At 39.5% G+C, this 24,171-nt stretch overlaps 1 protein-coding gene across 2 annotated transcripts in view; it reads right to left on the bottom strand.

The window, feature by feature from the left end:
• Window positions 1–24,171, bottom strand: part of DPYSL3 (dihydropyrimidinase like 3) — a 305,571-nt gene that overhangs the window by 64,248 nt on the left and 217,152 nt on the right. For both annotated transcript variants that reach the window (XM_069244670.1, XM_069244671.1), the window contains exons 3-6: window positions 13,508–13,692; window positions 9,108–9,272; window positions 2,043–2,104; window positions 1,592–1,672 (exon numbers count right to left, since the gene is read on the bottom strand). In XM_069244670.1, the coding sequence (XP_069100771.1) occupies window positions 1,592–1,672; window positions 2,043–2,104; window positions 9,108–9,272; window positions 13,508–13,692 (493 nt within the window). The remainder of the gene's footprint in view (window positions 1–1,591; window positions 1,673–2,042; window positions 2,105–9,107; window positions 9,273–13,507; window positions 13,693–24,171) is intronic.

Below are 24,171 nucleotides of genomic sequence, written 5' to 3'. Positions count from 1 at the left end.
CCTTTCAATGGGGGGAAACATGGTTAAAATGGGGATTTCATGACATTTGTAGGATGTGGGGAAGGGTGGCAGTCAAGATCTGATTGTCATGTGGCGACTACCTGGGAGACAGTGTGGACATGTCTGCAGGTGATGCCCCACCTGAGTACTTAATGGTAGCACGATGACTTGAAGGTAGTGAGACCCTTATGAAGATGACAACCACATGTTTGGGGAGAAAAGCTATCTATTTTTCAAATAAAGGCAAGGTGATGTTTGGGGAAAAGTCGTTTTATTTATTAGTAATGATACAGTTATATGTGGTACAGTATTATTTTATTTTATTTATTTACTTTATTTTCACTGAACAAGAACACTAGCAACTGAAGAACAATGGGAATAATGTCAGGTTTTTTTTTCAAAATGAGATTTGAATGATAACCTATTGTTGATGTTGTGGGTGGGATTAATTCCTTTGTTACAAAAGCTGCTTTCTTTGAACAGTTATGCCATGACTCACGAGGAGGCATTTTATGACCTATATTGATCATTTTTATGACCTTATAACCGGGTCTTCTTGAAGAGTTCATTCAATCTAGATTGTTTTCTTTGCATTCTGGTACTTGTGGCATTATATTTATGTTTGGATTGAGGGGACTACAAGTACTAAAATCCCAAAATAAAACATGGACAGGATAAACTACTCATATACAGAATGTGGAAACTGGATAGCTCTGAAAATTGTAAATGGTTATGTATCATTGTTTACAATGTCCCACAGGATCCCTCAATGGAAAACAACCTCGTAAATGCTACTTACTGTTCTGAAAAACCTCCCAAGTGTAATTTGTATGATTCTAGTATCACACACATCTATCAAAACTACGTTCACAAGCTAGAGTATCGAAAAACAACTTGTCTCCATAGAAATAAAATATTTCCACTGCTATCTGAACAGCTTCATTTGTTTCACCACAGTGTATGCTTGGAAGAAATAGTAAAGTCAGAACCAAGACAGGCGCAGGTATGACCCAGCGCCCCTTTAACTAAATCTTAGGTTTTTGGGCCCACATCTGATGAAGCAAAAGATGGATAATTTCTGATTTCACAATGGATATATGGAAAACACATTTGTTGTTGTTTGCCTCTAGTATGACTTTCATTCAAGGAGATATCAAGATAATGAACACCTGTTCTGATGGCGTTGCAAAAGGACACAAAAACCGATACTTTGTATTAACAATAATACAACAGGAATGCAATAAAGTCAAAATAAATTTGTCAGGATTGTTTTATCTGTGCGCAGCAAAACAACATGTGGCCTAAATAAAGCTGAGTTTTAGTATGTTCGTTGTACAGTAATTTAAGATTACTGACATAGGTCAGATTTTCATTGCAAAAACGATATTCCGATATTACTAAGACCATAAACAAAAGAGCTTTTACAATTCACTGACATGTATAATATTGTTAACAGTAACAACAGGGATCTTGACTGAAAAAGATGACAAGTTACCCCTTTCGATAAGACTCCTATGATGACACAACAAGATGTGATCAGTCCAGACCAGGTGTTCTGCTGAATGTTCTATGCAAACGTCCCTTTGCTTACCTGTGCAATGATATCCCCATTCTCGGCGTGCACCTGAGCGATAGCTCCGAGACTCCCCAGGCATGTGAAGATCTCATAGAGCTGGAACATCAAAGGAAAAAGTGATTAATGTCAACAGGTTTACTGGTTCCTTAATATATAAGAACAGCCAACTGGTGCACAATTAATTAGTCATTGAAATTAATCTTGTGCCAGGGCTTCTTTACTGCGGACCACCGAACTGACCACATTCTTCAACATGACACCTTGAAGACACTCATACCTAGGACTTCTCTCTATAGAGTGCCTTGTGAGTCTGATGGAATTCATGTAAGCGGCACAATAGGGATGGCTGCAGAATCGCATCTCAGCACCTACATTTTACAACCACATCACACTTAGTTCGGTAAGAAGAGGAGTTGAGGTGATAATGCTTCCTTCGCTTGTTTGAAATTTGGAATAATAACTTTACCTCTGTGTTTGACATCTGATATAAGTCTTTGTATGCCATATAGACCATGAACGAGTTCACTCCTACGAAAGAGAAAAAACAGATAATCAACTTACTAGACGTCCTCAGGGTTTACTGTGGTATATGTGAAGTACTGTTGTAAATTTAAATTTGCCTTTAAGAATAAGAATGAAACTATTCCTGAAAGCACCTGAAAGTGTAGGTTAATGTCTGAAACTAGGGAGCAGGTAGGCAGCTTCAAAACAGTATGTGCATGTAGCACCTTCCGGGGCATATAGGAGCCAGAGCTTGATATATTTATGTAGATGCAGACTGCTGCCATTACATAGAGCATCGACACCATTCATACACTCAGCTTACAAATCTAGATATGCATTTATGTTCTATCATCTATTCTCCTATCTTGCAGAAGAACTTTTACAAAAGAGAGCATGTCAGGACAGGAGCCATAGTGCTGGTAAAAAAAGAAGGCCACTAAATAAATTTTATACATTATTTTAAAAATATATATATATATTTCTAATAACGGAAGTACTTAGTAAAGGGCTCTTCTTTAGCCACTAAAAATATTGACATTTTGCCTGGAGAGGAGAAGATTCTGTGGCAGCATCACCCCCTAACCTAATGCCCTTTCCAGATCTGAAAGCTAGAACGGCAGGGTTTCTTACCTGTAGCATTAGTTATCCATAACCAGTATACTCTTTAATGTAAACCAGTTGGAAAAGTGACATCTCCTACAGTCAATTTGAGCATGTGTATGATCACGCTGTACTTAAATAGCCTCAATAACAGGAAACATGTAAATGCACGTGTCATAACCATATAAAAACATCCATTAAAATAACCTGAATATTGCATTCCATAAATAACTTACAGTAATGGAAGAATGGAGCTGGTTTGCCCCAGAATCTCTGCTGATGCTAAGTTGAGGGATTTGCTATTAAATATCACTCCCCAGAATTGCTAAGAAACCTTGCAACAAGCACAATGTGCAACATATGCAGGAAATAAGCCTCAGAATTTTACAATATAGAAATAAAGACGAGGGGTACTTGGACTTCGAATTGACAAATTCCGCCAACTGGACATTTCGCCACCTTCACACGCACTGGGGTTACTTACCTGCAAAAGAGGATGCAGGTGAGGAAATAAAAAAGGGACATGGTGGAGAGATTTAGGGATACAAAGATACCCCCATTTAAGAATAGAAATGAAAGTGAGGAGATGGGGGGATACCACCATTTGGAACAAAGAAGAAAACATGTGGGCCACAACATGAGGTGGGCCACGGATGGCATCAGAGATTGTTTTCCTGGCTATAGATCACACCTAGTGAGCCACAGAGTATTCTACCCTTCTCCAAAAAAAAGAGCTATTTAGAAGGTTGCACATATATAAAAACACACAGCAGTAAGAGAGGTGAGGAAATGAACTTGTAGGAGTCAACTATAAAGTGGGAAAGTCACTTGCACATAGCATATGTTAATGACCATCCCATGGTGAGAAGCCTTAGAATCAAGAATACCAGTGCAGTATCAAAACAACGCACTAACCTGCAACAGTTAAAATATATGTTATGATTGCTGAGCACTTCACTTACAGCTCGAAGCAGATAATTTGCATGGGAATTTGTGATTGAATATGTGACCTTATTTTTGGGCTAGTCTGCTTAGTTCTTTTCAATGCAACACAGGTGCTCATATTTTAAAATTTATTGCCCGGGAGGTAGAGGAGATTTTTTTTATCCAACGTTGTTTCCTTTTTTTTTTTCTTTTTGCTGTGGTAACTCCAAGTTGAGTAGTGTTGGCTAAGAAACGTACTCGAATACCGTACGTACTTGGCTTGCTGTTTTGTGAAGATTTATCTGAATTAAAGCAGTAGTTAGGCAAGAGCTTTCATAATGGTTTGTTCCAGGAGTTACCATAATTTCCTTCTAATACGCCATTCTGGATTGAAACACAATCGAACGTGGAAAGAAGTGTATAAACACGGTGTGAATGGAACATAAAAAAAGAAAGGCTGGAGATTCAGTGTTGCAAGCAGGAAAATGTGTGCTCTCCTGCAAGCCATCTACATTACAATGTACTGGAAATCAGAAGCGAGCACAGGCATGTGCTAGATGTAGGATGGTATTGAGGAGATAAACTTACCCAGCAGATTTGTGATGGAGACACGTCATGCACCTGAGTGCTTGGAATCCCTAATACTTGGACTTAATTTAGGAAAACAAGGGAAAAAGAAGGAATGCACACCCAAGCACTTCACAAGATTCTTACAAGTCCTTCTGAATTTGTTTATGCTCACAGAAGGGCAAAACCACAGCATAAACAATAAGTGTATATAAAACGTTGACAGTATATTGTAACGAGATTCAAACAAATGCAGGTCAAGCAAAGCATAGTTTTAAATGTTTTTAGGAAAATGAACTGAGGCTTTTGTGGCTCCCTTTTCTGGTACAAAAGGAGGTTGTCAGCTCAATCATCACAATGTCCATTGTTCACCATACATGAGCATTTCTGAATGTTACTGATATTTTCTTTGTCTAAAAGATATTTTCTTTATCCTAAAGATTCAGGCGTTCCATCACTACTTCAAAAACAATTCTTGGCTGTGTATTATCTCCCTGCTACTGAGATGAGTACCCATTCTAAATCCCATCAGGAGTCTTACAGTCCTAACGAATGAGAAGGCACTCAAGGGTGCATAAAGTTAATCTGAACCCTGTTATTCAACTGTTCCATTCCATAATGCAGGATGAGGAACCTTTTTGTCCTAAGAGCAGATCATCATTATGTATGTGTTCAGTATCGTGAAGGGGAGCCAAGGACCCCTGCAAGCCTCAAGGGCAGAGTAACATCAGGTGCCAGAGCTGATGAAAGAATAGTAGAAGGCATGTCCTGTGATTAAAACTCAGATGAAACTGGACTAAGCTCCCGGCTGCCCCCAAGGTGGCTGCCAAAGTCGAATGTCACTAAGGCTGCCAGACCCTTCTCAATCAGTGGAAGAGAAACGAAAACTAAGGTGTATTGAACCGGGAAATAAATTAGTGGTATACAAATGTTGCAATTTTTTTAATGAAATATGTATAATTTTGCTGAAGTTCCAGGTATTATGTAAAATGTATTTCTCTGGATTCTCAAGTATCTTTTCTCCATACGGCTATAGCTGTCACAAAAATTCAGATTCTGACAGGAACATATGATGCCAAATAGGAGCTTCTCTGAATCCAAAAGCATGAAGAGAAAATTCTGATGGAGAAAGAATCTTAGGAAAGAAAAGCTAAATAAAAACCATGGATAGAAAAAACGATTTACAAAACATGTGAAATGCTTTAGGAAGGAATTCCAGATATGCTAAGAATTTTATTTTATGTTTGAAAAACAGATGTTCCAACAGACATGACAATGCTATTACTAACTTTTATTGCATAAGAGATAACCACTAAAAATATCCTTCTACAAGGTGTATTTCCTAACCTCACATTTACAAATACCCTCAAAAGAACAAATAATACAACTTAGATATGGTATTTGGAAGCCAATCTGTGCAAATGTGAAAATCTATCTCTTTAAATCACTTTCAAATTAATGAATCACCAAACATTATGAGGGGGGAGCAGCATAACATTTATAAATTGGGTGAAATGGCAGGAACAAATCTTATCTTAAAAGATGATCAAACATTTAAAAAAAAATGCTCAAAGACATTTTAGAGTGCAAAACATTCAAATACGAGGATGAATACCTTATAAAAAATACAATAAAAGAGTCTACCCGCTCTGGATATCACCTCGATTTAGAGACAGCGAGAAGATGGGATTATGCAGGGTTTAGTAAAATTGGGGATTTTTGTATCAACGACAATTGGGAGAGTCTCTCAAACATCCAGACGGCTGTCCAAAATGACTTCCTTTTGGTGGGTTCCCATAGTATTATGCTCCATAGTTTGAGGGACTCGAATATCGATCTAATTCTTAGTACGCAGGCCTTGGTTGCTGAACTAGTAAACTGTCCCGGACTGAGGCGAGCCGCTGCATGGAGAAGGTTATTTTTAGAGCAGGATAAGACTGATCTTTGGGTAAAGGCAGCAAGAAAGTGGACCCTTAGAGAGGGCCTTGATTTGTCAAGGGAATGCTGGGGGAAGATCAATCAGCTACATTTTGCAGTACTGAGAGGCACGAATTGGCATCGTAAGATATTCTTTAGCAAATGATTATTATATCACAACCCACAACACCTATCTCAGACGATACCCAGCTGTCGGGATCTCTGTTTTTGGTGTAAGACAGCAGGCGTGGCTGGTTGGATACACGTGATTGGTACATGTCCACTTATTCAGGAATTTTGGGATGGTGTATTTAAGATATTAACAACTATTGCCCAGACTCCTATAATGCCCAGTATCTGGCTGGTGGGCTTGGGCTATGATCCCAGGGCTTTCACCTAGATGGGAACAATTAGTTTTTATTGCCAATGTGATTGCTAGATCTCTCCTGTTAAGAAACTGGTGCTCTGATTTAACTTCCTCCCCTCAAGAATGGCTCAGTAAAATGGTACAGGTCAGAAATCAGAAGATGAGATATGCCAGGAGAGTGGGCGGGGGTAAAAAGTTTTCACAGATTTGGGGTGAATTATTGCTAGACAACTGTGTGCAATCATCTCAGGCTTAATTATAAGATGAAACTGGGGTGTCGCCTAGCCGGATTGTATTCATTTGGAGTCATCCTAGTGGGAATCATTGGGAAGGATGCTTAAGATAAAGTATGGAATTGCATTGTTTTTTTTGTTATCTGGCTGGATCTTGATAAAAATCAATACAAATATTTTTTTTTTTTAAAAGAGTCTAACCACGGAAAAACGTAAACAGCATTTTGCTCTGCCCAAAAATGGCCAGAGAAACATTAAGCTGACTAAACTACAAGAAATTAGAAGCCTGTCTTCCATGTTGAGCGAGACAAGGTTGTGGTCTGTTTCACTGAAATTAATTAAGTCCAGAATTACTGAAAAAGCAAAACACATTTTCCTTGTTTTGAACTGACAGTATTAAAATCAATAACAATCATCAACACATCAGAAATAGATTTCGGACAGTAACACTAAGCAAATGTAATCCAAGTGGATAACCCCTTAAACCATTCCCTGAACTTTATATCCCAAAACTAAAACCCTCAATCTTTTACCCTTAACCACAGCCTGTAAAATTAAACTACTATCCTCTTTTACTGTATATCCTCAACTCACACCACACATATGGTCAACCCTTCAGCCCAAAAAATGTAACCCTATGCCTTTACACCTATCCCATTTCCTCAAATCCAAACTTTAATGCATAGTCTTAACACATACACCACATAATCCCAATCCTTAACCTATCAAACCATAACCTTACACTTTTAAACATTACCCCAAACCCATAATTCTTAACCCCATACCAGGAAACCCTTATCCATGATCTTTAACCCAGCATCCCTATATACAATTCCTTATGCCACAAATCCTTTACCCTAAATTTGTAACCCCTAATTCATACCTGAAGCCCCCATATCCTATGCCCTTAACCCTGCATCATTAATACTATGCAGCACACCTTTATACCAATACCTTAAAAACGATATCCCTAAACCCAACCTTTCATGCTATTGCCTGAACCCTTATAGCCTATAATCCACACCCCATACTTAAAACCCTTAAATAAGGCAACCCTTTCACACTGTCATAACTTTGATAAATTGTGGGGACCCACACTTTAGGAAATGTTGCTTTTTCAATACATGTATTTCTGTTTAGAAATAATGTGGAAGTTTTATTTTGAAAAGTGTTATTTTTGAACTTTGAGGCAATATATTGTGGAACGGACAAAATGACTAGATCCTCTCCTTTGTAAATTTACCCTGATAAAGCTCTCATATTAGGTAGGGCAAGTAGTCCTCTGATGAAGAATGATGATATAATACTCTGGAGATCACAGATAGTCCCGAAAGCTGTCTTCACAAATTAGCTAGTTAAAGAATCCACTTATTTTAGATTTTCCATTTTTTCTTCTGTTGGCTAAAGACAAGCCTTCAATATGCCCTTTCGGATGCATTGAAGTCTTATAACCAAAGTTACCCACATCTTCACTTTAACCTTTTTTTCCATAAATGTATGTTTTGTTCATCATACATTACATTCAACCACCCATCCATGTAGCCTCCTATTAAAAGCCGACACCCACAGCACTGCCTTTGGTCGTATGCAGCTGGGGTTGGCAGCAGGTTGCCAATTTAAAAAAAAAAGAAGTAGGATTTGTGAATCCTGTGACCAAGGCCACTGAACACAGGTAAAGAAAGACCTTACATGCCAAAAGTGGTGTACTGCTGTTCATATACTTTTTCTTTGTCGTGTATTAAAAACTCCAATGGTAATTAAAAAGGGAAATGCTCTTTTTGGACACTCAGCATCTCCTTTTTTCACCCCCTGCTTGATGGGTCTGCACGAAACTTGCCATTAAAAACTGAAGTGGATGCATTTTTGTTTCAAAAATGTTTTGCAGATTTGTGAACGTCAGTAAACTGCCTTTTCACAGGAAAGGGTGACCTTACCATAACTGGTGCTTTTGCTGACTTTGTCTATCTATCTATCTATCTATCTATCTATCTATCTATCTATCTATCTATCTATCTATCTATCTATCTATCTATCTATCTATCTATCTATCTATCTATCTATCGATCTATCTATCTATCGAGCAGTGGCGTAGCGTGGGGGGTGCAGGGGGGGGCCGGCCGCACCGGGCGCAACATCTGGGGGGGGCGTGCTCGCACTCGCGAGTGCTAAAATCCACGGGTTAGGGGGCGCAAATTACTTGCCTTGCCCCGGGTGCTGACAACCCACGCTACGCCACTGCTATCGAGATTCAATTGATTTGTTATCCACTATAGCGTATAATGTATACACAAAATTGACCAAAGGGAGCCCCCACATCAACATACACATATCTGGTTCTTTAGTACTACGATCAATCACCCAGTACCCCAACTCTTTCTTCTCTACCTCACACTCAAAAAGCCATTCTGCTTCAACCTACCTTTCTGTTTGATGATCGCCTCCACCTCCTGCTTCACACTCTCATTCCAGTGGGTGATGTCAACATGCAGGGCATAGTCGCAGCAGGCCTTGGCATCGGCCCACTCCCGCCATTTTTCCAGGGCTTCTGTCAGGCTGCATTCGGGTTCCGGGATCACATGATCAACTGGGCATTAACAAGAGAGGGAGATATAAGGTTACTGACAGGCTCCTCTGTGAGGTTTATAGCCCCTAAAAACACACATGCAACGGCACCCAGAAAACACAGGGTGGAATGCAGGTGAAAATTCATAGACATCAGCAAGGGGCAACTGTTTAGGTCTACATAAAAAAACAGCCAGAGGTGTAGTGGTTATGGGAAGACTGAATCAGTCGCGTCATCCGAATGAGTCATGTGACAGTCCAGGTCCATGCCCTACAGGCCTTTATGAGGCATTGCGCTCGTTCGAAATGTCCTCAGATTCTCAGAGCCTAGCATATCCCTTTTGTTTTTGGCAGAAAACGTGGTGTAGATCTATTTAAAAAAATATATTAAAAACATGCACAATGCAAGAACTTTACATGAAGAGAATATTTAACTCCCACAATGGAACCTTTAAAACACAACTCTGTGCAGAATTTGACAATATTCTTTAACATCTTCCTAAAGATATAAAGGGTGCACCAAACTGCACCGAGTAAAAAAGAGAACGTTTTCCTTTTTTTTTTAGCTATTTTTGATCCCAAAATCCATTGTGCCTTAAAATAGAAATAGAGTGATGATGTCTAGCCCTCATTCAAATTAGGGACAGGTCACATGTATCTTGGGAAGGTTGCAAAATGAAATCCAAGAAAGCAAAACTTGATAGAATTCTGGTACACAGATCCTACATTGGGAGGGAATTGTTAGATTTCTGGTGCACTGTCACTTTAACTCTGGTAGTTAAAAACAATGTGAAGCAGGACAGATGGGTGACACAGTAAGAATAATAACCTCATTCATAAAACTGACGCCTATATAAAAAATAATAATAGCCTTGATGCGCCTATTCCAAAACTGTTTCGTGGAGACATGTAGGCAAGCAACAAAAGAAAGTGTTCGCCTCAGGTGCCAACAGCTGCGTCATCCAGGGATAGCTCTGCTGTTCGAGGCTGCAATCAATGCAAGCTGTGTTACCTGAGGCAGTTTTACAGTTTAGCAAACTAACATGACGTGTCTTCAAAATGAGAGATAGTTTTGCTTTCAAATGCATCTACCTACAGCATCTACACATTCTGACGGATAGCTCTACAAGCTGGAGCCTCAAACATCTAACTTTTGTCTAGTATAGGCATAGTTCTAGTGTGCAATGAAGAAACGTGTACCTTCTGTGTAATCTGAGGAATAGCCCTGCTTTCTGAAGCATTAATTTATAGCGTGGACGCAAACCAAAGAATAGTGCTAATATTAATTTACTCTCACATCACTGTGCTATTACATTAATAACAGGTATGTTATGTAATACACCAACTACTAGCATTACTGTAATCTGAGCAATAGCTCTGCTGTTTTACGTGCTAGCCTCCAACATATGCATAGCATGAACGATTGCTCTGCTGCCTTAGAGTAGTCCTGTAACATATGATTGTGTAGGACACACGGGGTCAGTACACCTGGCTCACATAAGGGATAGTTCTGCTGTCTGATGCATCACCTCGTGAGTTATGTATAACATAAAGTAGAGCTTGTCTGTTCCTCTAATAGTGAAAGGCCTGAGGAACATATCTGATATAGAATGCACCCTATTATAACAACCAAGCAAGGTGACAGATAGCTGCGGTGTCTAAAAGCCCACCTAGAACAAGTGGCAGCTGCCACTGAACAGGGGTGGTGGGGCGGGACAGGGCGCAAAGGGACGGGACGAGGTGATTTAAAAAAATAAATAAATGTAAAAAAAACAAAAACGCTTACCTTTGGGGGGAGACGCGTTCGTCTCCCCTCCATCCTCTTCCTCTTCCTGGCTGCACGGGCTCCCAGCCAATCACGATGCTGCTGACAGCAGCATCGTGATTGATCTGAGCGGCCTGCTTCGCTGCTCAGACTGGGAATGAGAGCCTATGCATAGTCTCTATCCGGCTGTGTTATACAGTCGGGCAGAGAACATGCAAAGTGGGCATGTCTTTTTGGCATGCCTAACACGGCTGGCCAAAAACACATACGCACTTTGTGTGCACATAGCCCTCCTTGGCCACCCTCCCTCCCTTCCAGCCCCACCCCACCCTACAAGGAAAAATAAAATGATAGTAACGTAATGAACATTATTAGCATTTTATTTTTCCTTTTTGGAAAAACCAGTGGGGCGACGATCCTCCGCCTGAGTGTAGGAACCGCTCCTGCCTAGAACAGCTATAACTCTGAGAGATGATTCTGCAGTGATATTTTAAGGCATGGGCAAAGTTGACTCTGGCCCCTCCCTTATAGAGCCAGCTCTGTTCTGCAGATAATCTTGCCCTGGTGACTTTGAATAATTCCTAAGCAAATTATTTTAGACACCATTTTCTTTTAATTTGTTTTTAATGTCGGTGATGTGTGAGAGTGTATGGCAGACATTTTGCAGAGAAAAGTTGTGCTTATGTTTCATGCAACATCCATAAAAAAAAGTTTATTTTAGAGCAAAAAAGTACCACACCTGTGAGACATGGGAGGACGTCACCAAGAGTATTCACAGTAATATTAGTGAACTACTGCTGTGTGACAATATGGAAAGCACTCACCACTATCCCTGAATATGAGATGTAAACACTTTTAGAATTTGGTGAAGTGTGACTGTGCACTGTCAGTGACCTGGCAGATGAGGGCATGAAAGAGACAAATGCAAAGCTGCTCCGAACAGAGGCCCCACAGAATACATTTGGCCCAGGGCCCCCAAAACCCTTAGGATGCCCCCGTGTCTCAGCTGTGCAATGGACCTGTGTAGCCACTTCACCTGAGGGGTGTCCCTTGTGTGGAATGTACCTGTTGTCTTCCTCTTTCCTCGGAGATATCTCAGCTCTTTGCCAGTGCCCCGTAAAGTGCCGCTAACCTGGATTCCTCGGCATTCACTTGCAATATCAGTGTAATATAAAGGGTCGCCGTGTCACATAAGAAATACGTGTATATTGTGGGCACGGCTGCAATAAGGCTTAGAGGTCTCTGACCTCACCCTAACAGATGCAGGCATAGAGAGGGATAGTTCTGCTGTTTATGACGTTAGTTTCGAATGAGTTTGTAACACGGGGGTAGTTCCATGTACAGGACAAGAGCAGATTAATTTAAATAATGCCCTTTTTCAGAACGGGTTAGGCGCTCCCTAGGCATGCTGCTGGTCTTGGATAATAAAATCAAAACTGAGTTTCAATTCGAATGCTTGCAGACTTCAGTCTGACGTGACGCCAGTTTTATGGCCAGCTTCCAGGATCTAGATTTTCGTTGTGCAGGGGTAATGAGCAATTTACAGTGCGTTGGCATCCAGATTTAGAAGACTTTCATGAGTTTCTTGGTTTGGACGGTAATGCAGACGTGACATCCCTGCTACAATGTGCCAGTTTGTGTCAGGGGTGGTCCTGTGAAGGTGGCGACGCGCCCAGAATCCCAGTAAACAGAAAACTCTTGTCTGTGCCAGGCCTCCATTAGGAGGGATTATGAATCGGTAGCTAAAATCTGGGACCCTTCCAGCAAGAGGGGAGATGTAGTCTAGTGATTATAAAGATGACCCTGGTTTCAGAAGACCATGGTTCTCATCCTCATTTCTCCACGTGACACATGGTGTGATCCTGTGCACATCAACCTATCTGTCAAAATGTAAAATTAATAAAAACTGGCTGATGCCTGAAGCTTTACAGAAATAACTGGCATTGCAATTAAAAGATTCAAGTCTAGGGACTCAGCGACATGAGGTGCATGGAAGAGGAAGGGCAGCAGGTAACAATTCAAAAGTATGACATTCAATGCATGACAAGAATTGTGCTACCAGAGGCCAGCCTGACTGCATGTTGACACAGATTATTTCGGAAAAACTTCCTGAAAATGCATACAATCTTATCTAACCTCATTGAAAAACAGGGTATTTATCCAAATCGCCAAACAGAACAATCTGGAACTTTGGACCGTGTGATAACAGCCCAGGGCCTTGTTTTCTGTTGTCAGCACTTCCTAGAGGGTTTGTTCAGCCTCGGTGTATCCTGGCGAGCAATAAAAAAGCACTGTAAAATAACCGATGCTTGCATCAAGGACATGGCCCATCCTTTCCTCGGACCAGAACTCAATGGGGCCGCCCAAGCTGCAGCTCACGCGTGCGTTCTTCACAAACATCAGCGGAAGCACCGACCTGCGCGTGACACCGCCACCTGTACGAGGCAGAGCCAGCCATGCCATACCAGTGCTCACCGATCACAGACACTCACTTATCATGGTGGTCCCACCAGCAAGGGCAGCTTTCGTTCCCTGGAAGAAGTCGTCCACTGCTGTCATCCCCCTGTACGGCATTTGTAAGTGCGTATGCACATCGATTCCTCCAGGAATCACCATCTTTCCATTTGCTTCAATGATTTTCACCCCTCCGGGCACGATCAGATTGTCTCCAATTTGCCTAGAAGAACAAAAACATGTAAGTATTAAACAATCAGCCCTTCTAAGTTTCACAACTTTTCCCAAGGAGCTGGCAAGGGAGACTGCTTGGCAAATGCATTTTGTGCCATAAGCCGCAAGACAGAGTTAAGCTATGTTCATGTTTTTTCTTCTCTTTTTTGAGCATGGCTGTTACCTAAGAGAGTGTCCTGCTGCTAATAAATTAATCTTTGAAATTTCACGACATGTTATGCCAACAACCACTTACACAGAAAGAAATGTATTTATACATCTTCTAAATTCAGGTGTTTGGATATATGTATGAGTGAGTTAGAAAGAGCATTCCATAGCTTAACAGTCTTAACTGAGAATGATCGGCTTCCCTGATGTTTCTTTCTGTAGAAGGGAAATCGTCAGTTTCAGCAGCAAAATTGATCTTTGGAGTCTAGCTGAGATTTAGTGAGCCAATTTCACTTGAATGTATCTGGATCCCAGCTGATGGGATGGTCAGTGAACAATTTAGAGTGCCATAAATATTCTCTGCTCAGTTTTGAGCCAATAAACCCTAAAAGGAGAGGCTGGAGATTGTCTTTGCAGATTGAAGAACTGCCCAGTTTTGCACCGGCTGCAGTCTGGATGACAATGTCTTTTGGACAGCCTAAATGCAGTGCATTGCAATGATGCAATCCAGAGAGAATCATTGCCTGGTAGATGTTTTTGCTGCAATCATGTGAAAGAAATGGGCATTTTGTAAGCATTCTCAGTTGTTAAAAACATCTTGAGGTGACTATGTTGACTTGGGCATGAGTAGCAAAGTGATATTTAGGACAACTCGTAAATCCTTTCAAATTGTAACTTTAGTGGGGTTGGTCCAAATTCGGTGACCACCAGCACTCAGACCAGTCTTTGCCAGAGAGTTAAAGGTAAGTATCTCTGTCTTATTGGTGTTTAACTTAAGAGTGTTCATTTGCATCAAAGATGCTTCCACAGTCAAGCAGCTTTTAAAACACTCTGCACACCTTCCAGCGAGGTCATTGACTCAGATGATCACTTGTGTGCCATCTGCATGTGTTATAAATGAGAAGCCAAGAGACCTAATCAGTAGGACCACTTGGGCTACATAAATGTTAAGAAGTGTGGGACTTAATGATGACCCATGAGGTACTCTTCGAAGTAGTTATTTGTATGTGGAAGTTGCAATTTTCTCTACTGGGGTATGTTCCTCTACGGAAAATGCCAGTCAATACCTCTTACAACAATTTCATGCAGACAAATCAGAATGGTAACATGAGAGATGATATCAAATGCAGAAGAAAGATTTAATAAAATGTGCCCAAAGCTCTCCTCTGAAACATGGGGCTGCTGCAATTAAATGTGCGAGAACAGAAAACTAAGACAGCATAATCCTAAAACCAACATGGGCCTCTTTAGTCCATTAACATCCACTCCCTGCCCCTTCAGCTTACTCTTACAGCTTTCTACTTTCTCCATTCATGATGCTTCCTGGTCTTTCTCTTCTTCCGTCTTTCACATGTCTTCTGCCCCCCACCGGCAACCACTGGCTCAAATTAAGCACTGCCTGTTACATTTTTGGCGAAAAAAGTTTATTTGCGAGTTGAAATCGACTCTAGTATTTCACAAAATGTTCAATCTTTACACAGTTTCAGATCTGTGGCCATTCCAAGATAAGGGCAGCTTCAAACACTTTATCAACACCTGAAAACTCGCAGATGGGTTTTATAGAAAAGTAAAATTGTTTTTGGTGAGCTAGAGGAGGGACCACCCCAAATATTGGTCGTTTGCAGAGGACAAGTGTTTATTATGGGAAAAATATTTTGCACATATAAATACAAAGGAGTGTTACCAAATGCAAATACCCTTCAGCATGACTTCCACAATGGACAAGAGTGATTCTATCACACAGAAGGTGCAATAGTACCCAAGCACAGCGTGTGTGAGGATTCCACTCCATATGAATTATCTCTTTCATTTACAAATAAACAGAAGACATGTGGGGTTATTTGCTTTAGTGCCCATGACCCGTTGTGGCACTTCATGCATCAATGTATATTTCAATATTGAAAATAATAATAGATATGAATTCTATTGAGAATCTGCTATGGTCGCAAGTTCCTAAGGTTACTGCTAGTATTGTTGTTAATATTATTTCTTTGTGAATTCCATAAAGTCATAAATACACTCAGAAAGTAGGCTTAGGCCTACGAGAGCACATTTCTGTCTTTTCAGGTCTGGATTAGCCAATGCATTTTGATTTTAATAACATGATATTTATCATACATGGAAGCTTGCAATCCTTTTATAAAAGTCTGCCTCTAAGTTTCATATTACAGATCACTTGTGATGTCTCCAGTCACCTCTAACAAATAAATGACATAGCTGCTTAGCTGTAATAAGTTTTTACATTTGACTGCTGATGTCACAATCATACTACCAGACCCAGGGTGAAAAAGCAAATTCTAATATCTTTTGAACAAGTTCTAACTGCTTTGTGGAGTGTTTATTTTCACTATAAATTTCTGCTTTCATTCTTCTTGTCTGCAATGCACCTGAAAGAACAATTCACCAAAAATGAAAGCAGTCAATGGGAAGGATGCACTATAAGGAATACAATACCCCGCCATACATTTTAAGGATACTGCAAGTGATTTCTAAGTCTCATGACCTTACAAATGAACCTGGCTGTGGGCTGCATTCCTAAATGTTGTCAGGGAACTTCTCAGTTCACAATAATCATAATTGGAGTGATGGTTTTGAAAGTACCACAAGTCAGCTAAATTACTACACAGCACTGTGAGTTTATTCTTTCGTTTCCCAGACACAATGATTTTCTCTTCTGCTGTACTCTTTTGATGATTCTGTACACCAAGCAGGGAGATTTGCCAAGTCCAGGGTGCTTAAATTTCCACAAAAATTCTGTTAACAAATTAGTTAATTGAAAGCCATTCTTTGTATCATCGATCTTATCATTTCAAAACTACGGAGTCTGGCACAAAATGGGGCACAAGATTGCTGTGTCCTACCGACAAGCAAGAACCATTCCTTAGTGTTCTGGCTCCAGTTCACTCAGAAAAATGCATATTCCACATTAGCACCATTGTTCATAACCAAAGACCCAAGTACGTGAATCTGGGCCAATATCCTCCCTTCATACAGGCAAAGACTATTTTAAATCTATGACAATTTGAAAAAAATGTTCTCCGGTAATTGGTCTACAGGTTGTGCCCTGGATATAAATTCTGCAGCCCTAGAGTGCGTCGCAGGCGCATCCAGGATGGCAGCTGGGTTCTGATCGGCCCAAGCAGTTCTGGCATGTATCTTCACTTCAGAAAACAATTTCGCTATTATAAATAGAAAAAACAAAGGTCAGATTTAAAAGAAAGTGGCGCATCAGCTGTGATGTGCCACTTTTCTTGTGCCCCACTAACTACATCATGTGTACACCATATTTACAATAAGGCGAACCAGGTGCATGTTAGGACAAACGCGTTAAAATTTGTGATGCTATTAATTTTTGGCGCTAATCCTGCAAAGTAAAGAAAGGCCCATTTAAAGTAATGGGCACGTCATTTTAACGTCTGCTCTGAGCAGGAATTAAAAATCATGCTAAAATGATGCAGTGAAATGTTGTAAATTTCACTGCGCATTTTTACGGGCCTTCCTACAAGGGAACGCCACCTTGCATACATTATGCCTGCCGCAAGCATAACATGGCGCAAGGGGTGCAAAGTAGAGCAATGTAAGTATTGCACTACTTTGTTAAAATGGTGAAGGAGAATGGCCTTACCGGCACATTAGTCTAAAAATAATTATGCTAGTGTGGCGCTAAGAGGCGCTCGGGTCTTGTAAATCTGGCCCTAAAGGATTTAGAGATCAGAAGGTGGGTGCCTCCAAACCAACACTTCTTCAACTCTTTTGTTAAAGCGTCACTGTTTTATTGTGGTATGCGGTGTGGCATGCTGCTGTAGGCCGTCATGCTCAAAACCTGAGATAATGCAAAATCAAGGAGCCTACACTCGCCTAACTTGCAATCTCGGGCTTTCGTCTGTCAATGTTTTGACCACAGTAAGAGTCTTATAATACAAAGCCTGTTTTACTAAGTTAGAGGAGTGTGAACATCAGTAATCCTACAGTTATAATAATGAAGATGGGTTATGATTTCTAAACCTATTCATGATTCGAACTACAGTTGTTTTGGTTTTAAATTTATATTACCAGGGATGGATTTCTCCCTCATCTAATTAACTATTCTTATTAAATTTGATGCAGTCCTCCTAAGCAGTCGATGTATTTTGGGCTGCAAACTTGGAGATTTTGTTCCCTTTAGTTGTGCTTTATAGTGCATTTGTACACCCTAGGAGCGCCCTTTTTTACTCATAAATACTCAGTGATGGTACTCATATTTATGGGTATATTCTTGCAGAAGAACCAGAAGGTCACATGAACTCTACTAAACTCATTATTTGACACAAGAATCGTCAATGGGACCTTGTCTCATATCATTTTTCTGCTGTTGAGGAAAATAATTATTTTGGCATGATTGGCTCCTCTGCAACGCCTTCCACATGTCTGCAAAAACAGCCACTGGCTTAAGTCAAGAGACTCAAGAAATACACAGATTCTCTCTCCAAACCACCACCTCTTACACTAGAGGATGTTGTGGAAGAAATTAAAGCACTAAAGCCCTTTATGTTAGAAACTAACGCTGCCCTTATATATATTGAGGAGAAATGGTCTAAGCACAAACAACAACTTGCAGATGTAGAACAGTGTATTGTCGAAGTGGAAAACTCTATTACTGATGTTTCTCAGTTGTCAAAGGATATTGCACATCTCAAGAGAGCAACAAAGGATTTGGAAAATAGAAATCGAAGGAACAGTCTAACATGATTTCCTTCTTGCAAAAACCTCTCCCTTCCATGGAAAATCTACAGGATAACAGCTTACTTAACATCCAAAGGGCTCACCGTTTAGGTCCCAAACCTTCTTCTGCTAGACCTAGTGGTATAACTATCCTCTTTCTTTAACATAGTGACTTTCTGCCGCTAAACAGAAGGGGCCTCTACAATGGTGTGACCACAAGGTGTATTTCTCACAAGAAGCGTCAAACGCAACGGCTGCCAGATGGAAACGCTTCCTTAAATTTTGCCCACAACTAACATCTTTGAACATAAGATACAGCTTAGTTCATCCCTGTACTTTTAAAATCACTTGTAAGGAGAACTCCTACTCTTTCGAAGATCCATCTCAAATTCAGTTTTTTCTTTGCCAACATATCCATGAGAAAATGGAGATTGGTGCTACAGCCAAAACATGATTAACATTTTGTTTAAAATGAGTCTGTTTAACTTACTACTTCTTCCGTTTAGGTACTACATTTACTGTGAGCATTTACTCTTCTTACCAAATGTTTTCTACCCTTGTAATTCATTATTCAGTCCATTTATGGAATATTCTTTCATCTTCGTGTTCCCTACTCACTTATCATTTTATACTGCATCTATAGCCCCCTCCCTTTGTACTTCATTATAAGTCTTATGTTGTATCATTTGTTTTTCATGTCTTTACCCAGTTATTCTATATATCAAATATTTCTGTATTATCTGTCCCTTTGTGTTTACTCTAGAGCTTTTGCAAGGTACATTGTATTTTTATTTTTACTTAGTCACCGGGCCGAGCCTGGTTCCATCTTTTTGAGGCGTTCCGTTCTCTCTGCATTCCCCGGGATGACTTCTTTTCTTATTACCATCATTTCTGCAAACATGATTTTTTTTGCTTCCTGTGTTGCCTTCCTCCTCCTATATTTCTTCAGGGATTATTTCCCCCTTATGTTTTCTTGTCTCCATTATTTTATTCTACCTGTCTTGTCTATCCTCTTCTGTTTCTTTTGTGAATACTTATTATATTTTCAATTAATTAGTCTTTGTTTTATTTTGTTGTTACCTGATGACTTCATTTAAAATGCCGCTCAAAATAACAACATGAGTGTAAAAAGGTTTTAAAAAATCCTATGAAGCGGCAACAGGTGTTGTCCCATCTTTCTAGATTAAAATGTAATTTAGCATGACTTCAAGAGACCCATGTCACAAAAGCAGAAATTACCAAGCTCAAGAAGCAACGTGTGGGTGAGCTTTATTTTTCCCCTTTGATCCGTCACCAGAACGGGGTGGTAATTCTGTGTCAATAAGGTTTGAATGTTTCAATTTTTTCTCAGGAGAAAGATGAAGAGTGTAGGTGGGTTTTGGTCAAAATAAACATTGATGACGTTACTTTTACAATTTCGAACATCTATGGCCCTACTCATCCTGAACCAATTTTTGGAGGAATTATGCTCAGAAGATTACATATTTTTCAAATTAAAACTTTATTTTAAGAGGAGACCACAATCAAGTTCTTGATCTACTCCTTGATAGGCCTTCTACTATAAGGTTTCTTCCTCACAAATCTCACAAGGCTTTCAGAAACACCATTTCACACAACGCTTTGTCCCATTCCTGGAGACTAGCTAATCCCTCTCTTCAAAAATTTACATTTTTATTCGACCCCTCCTAAGTCACAAACTACAATTGACTATATAGTTCTTCGTAAAAGTCTGACCTACACTTAGTTCATTCGAGATTAGATCCATTTTGATTTCAGATCATGCCCCGGTGAGTACTAATTTAGTTATTCTCCCAGATAATTCTTCCACATTTCGTTGGCATTTTAAAAATAAGCTGCTATCCGATAAGGTATTCCTTTCTTCTTATGAAGTTTTTGTTCATTACTTTTTTGTTTCCAATGATACTGCAGACACCTTGTTTCATTATTTCTGGGATGCCTTTAAGGCGGCCTCTAGGGGTTTTATTATAATTTATGTTTCTAATGAAAAGAAAGCCATGGAAAACTGCTTCTAACATAAAAAAATTAGAACACACATTTTATACTTCTGAAAACAATAAAACTGAGTTGGATGCTCTGGTAGATGTCAAGATTGAATTTAACAAATCTACTACAGAAAAAGCATGTGGTACTCTTCTTACAATTAATGCAGGCTACAATGGTGGAAAAATAAAATTGGCTCTTTTTTGGCCAATTATTTGTGGGGTATGAAGAAGAAAAAACTCTGTATACTCCTGAACACTTATCTTCAGAAGATTCTATCAAATCCCTTTTCTCTCATTCCCTCAGTGCACAAATTGAATCACACTGATCTGATGATGCTTGAACAACCCCTTCTCATTGAAGAATTATTTACTGCTGTCAAACACCTTCCCACGGGCAAAGCGCCTGGTCCAGATGGATTTACTGTCAAATTTCTTCAACATTTTACTAAATTATTGTTTCCTAAATTATTTAAATGAATGCAATATTTCCTTTCATTGAATAATTTCTCTGGTTCTTTCAAAGAAGCCATGATTTGTCTGATCCCAAAAAAGATCATGATATAACCCAATGTAAAAATTATCATCCTATATCTTTATAAATACTGATTGTAAGATATTCTCTAAAGCTTTTGCTCTTTAACTTAATTATTATATTCCTGATCTGGTGGGTATTGAACAATAGAATTATGTTAAAAATAGAAATATAGTTGGTGATTTTCATGTCTTTCTTAATATTCCTAGTAAAGTCCCTAAGCTTAAATATTCTATTGCAGCAATATCCTTGGATGCTGAGGAAGCTTTTGACAGTGTTAACTGGCAATTTCTCATGCATGCCTCTCGCTGGTATGGTTTAGGTCTAAGAATTTTACAATTAATATCTTTATTTTACTCTTCTCCTTGTTCTTCTGTCTTGGTTAATGGAATTAAGTCTTCATACTTTCCTCTATTTTGTGGTATGCAACAAGGATGCCCCCTTTCATCTCAGTTATTCATCCTAGCCCTTGAAACTTTTTTGTATATATTAAAGCACTCTAAATATGCAGCATATGCAGACAATATTCTTATTTATGTTTCTAAGCCAGAATCGTCTCTTCCTGCCTTCTTTAAAGAGTTGAATGCATATTCGAAGGTAACTGGTTTTAAGCCTAACATGGACAAGCCTGAGCGATGCCATTAAACAAGTTCTGTTTTAAAACCCCTTATGTGGGAGTGGGCTTGCCTTGGAATTCGGATAAAATAAAATGTCTAGGGGTCTGGTATAGGAATAATCTGAAAGACACATTCAAATCTAGTATGGCGGTCCTTGTTTCCAAAATAACTAAACAGGGATGGTCACCTCTATATTTGTCATGGTGGGGTCACTTAGATACAATAAAAATGATGTTGCTTCCTATTATTAATTTTTATCTCATGATGTTACCTAAAAAAAATTCAAGAAGCTATTTTGAAGTCATTGATAAGTTTCTATCATGCTTCCTCTGGAATGGAAAGCCTTTTGAATATCCTTACAATGTCTCAGAATGTCTAAGGGCCTCATGGCGAGGCTGGTCGTCACTAGACCACCAGCATTGCAGTCAGACCACTGTAGCTGTGGCGTTTTGACTGCCAAATTACAGTTTGGCAGTCGGACCTTTATCCGACCGCCATCTCCGCCTGGATCCTAGATCCTGACGGGGCGACGGTGGTCTTGGTTTAAACCAGCCAAGGCGGCGCTGAATTCTGTGCCACCCTGCTGATTACAACCTTGTTCTTCACCAGTCTTTTTATGGTGGTTTCACCATCATGAAAAGACTGGTGGAGAACAAGTGCTGGGGGCCACAGGGGGACCCTTGCACTGCCCATGTCAGGGGTAGTGCAAGGACCTCCCTGCCCAGCAGCCTCATAATGCGCACTATCTGCTTAGTGTTGGTCTGCCCTCTCTGTGGTATGGGAGAGCGCTCAGGTCCTTTAAGAGAACTTAGTGCTAACTCGTAGCACTGTCCTCGCCATCAGACTGGCATGAACGCTCTATTCTAAGATTTTTGCCATCAGCCAGGTCTGATCGGCAGAAATCTTGTAATATGATGAGGGGTGTGCCACCGGCATGGCGGTGGTGTCCTCCCTGCAAATTTGGCAGTCCCACGTTAGGACCACCAAACTGGTAATCAACCCTTAAATCTTTACGGGGGGGGTCATTTTCCTTATTTCATCCTTTACCATAATGCATTTGGAATCAAGCAATGTCAGGGTGGCTTTTATGATCATCCTAATTTGCAGTCTAAATTATGCTATTTATTGGAAATTGCAATGATATACCCATTTTTTCATAGGCACATTCTTTAAATGTCTCATCCTCCAAGGAATTAGAAACCCTCACTTACTTCTCATCCTGCTCCCTACTGAAGCCATATTCTTACAAGTACTTTGTTCGATGTCCTATGTTTTATAACAAATGGCTATTTAAATAGGAAGATCATTGTTTTGGTGGGATTGGTCTAATAGGGGCTTGTTTGCAGTCTCTCTGTTGCTTCTACATAAAACATGGTTTATTTTTTTGCGCATCTCTCCCAATCTTTTCATTTACTGCCTAAGTGTTTTAAACAAAATCAGTTTTACAACATTTACACACACCATAATTCTAGTTTATCCTCCACCCCTCAGGATCAAGGCACACAGACTATCCCCAGATTTGTAACAATTCCTTCCAAAGCCGCTCGTATTTATAAAACATTGAAACATATTTCATCTGATAGACCTAAATTTAAAATTGAACTAGCATGGGAATTTGATTTGCAAGCCAATTGGACAACTAACTTTTGAGATAAAACATGGGATAAAATTAACAATACTGCACGCTCAGCAAACCTAACGCAAACTTTAGATTATTTTTATAACATGCAATATATTACCCAGGTACATCTTTTTAAACTTAAACTACTTCAACATGATACTTGGTGCATTGTAATAAAAGCTCTGAAAATTATTACATATGTTTTTCCAATTTTCTAAATTGTCTCACTTTTGGGATCAAGTGTGGGCATGTATATCTCTTGTTATATGTATCAAGTAACCATTTTCCTTAACTGTTTTATTTTTCCACAGTTTGAATTGTCTTTGGTCTCATAAAGAATTGCAGGGCAAATTAGTGAATCTTCTCATTGCAATTGGTCTTCAGGTAATCACTTCTTCCTGGACATCTATGGACAATATTATTATCTAACATTGGTGGAACTTGGTCTGTCATAATCAGCATTTGGATCAATATAATCTACCATCTACATCTTTATTTGTTAAACAAAAAACTCTGGGAAAACCACTCACTAGATATTTGTCCATACATGCTTGTAGTAATTCTAGTTGAAAGTAGGGTCCTGCTAAATATATGTTCAGATTGTGATTAAATTTTTACCATGTTGTTGCTACTTTTATTTTGATCTGGACGTTAATTTCAATTCACAATATTTTTTTTACCTACATTGGCTACACTTATTTCTATTTTCTTTCCAGTTTTCTTTCTCTCATTCTTCTTTCCTCCCCTCTTCTTCTCTCTCTTCCTTTGAATATTGTTTGGTTTCTTATCTTACTCATGTACTACTGTGGATTTGCTTGTCGATTTGAATATGATGTTTATATTTCTA

Source organism: Pleurodeles waltl, chromosome 7 (genome assembly GCF_031143425.1).
Source record: "Pleurodeles waltl isolate 20211129_DDA chromosome 7, aPleWal1.hap1.20221129, whole genome shotgun sequence".
Classification (NCBI taxonomy): Eukaryota; Metazoa; Chordata; class Amphibia; order Caudata; family Salamandridae; genus Pleurodeles; species Pleurodeles waltl.
This window is presented reverse-complemented; position numbering and strand designations above follow the sequence as displayed.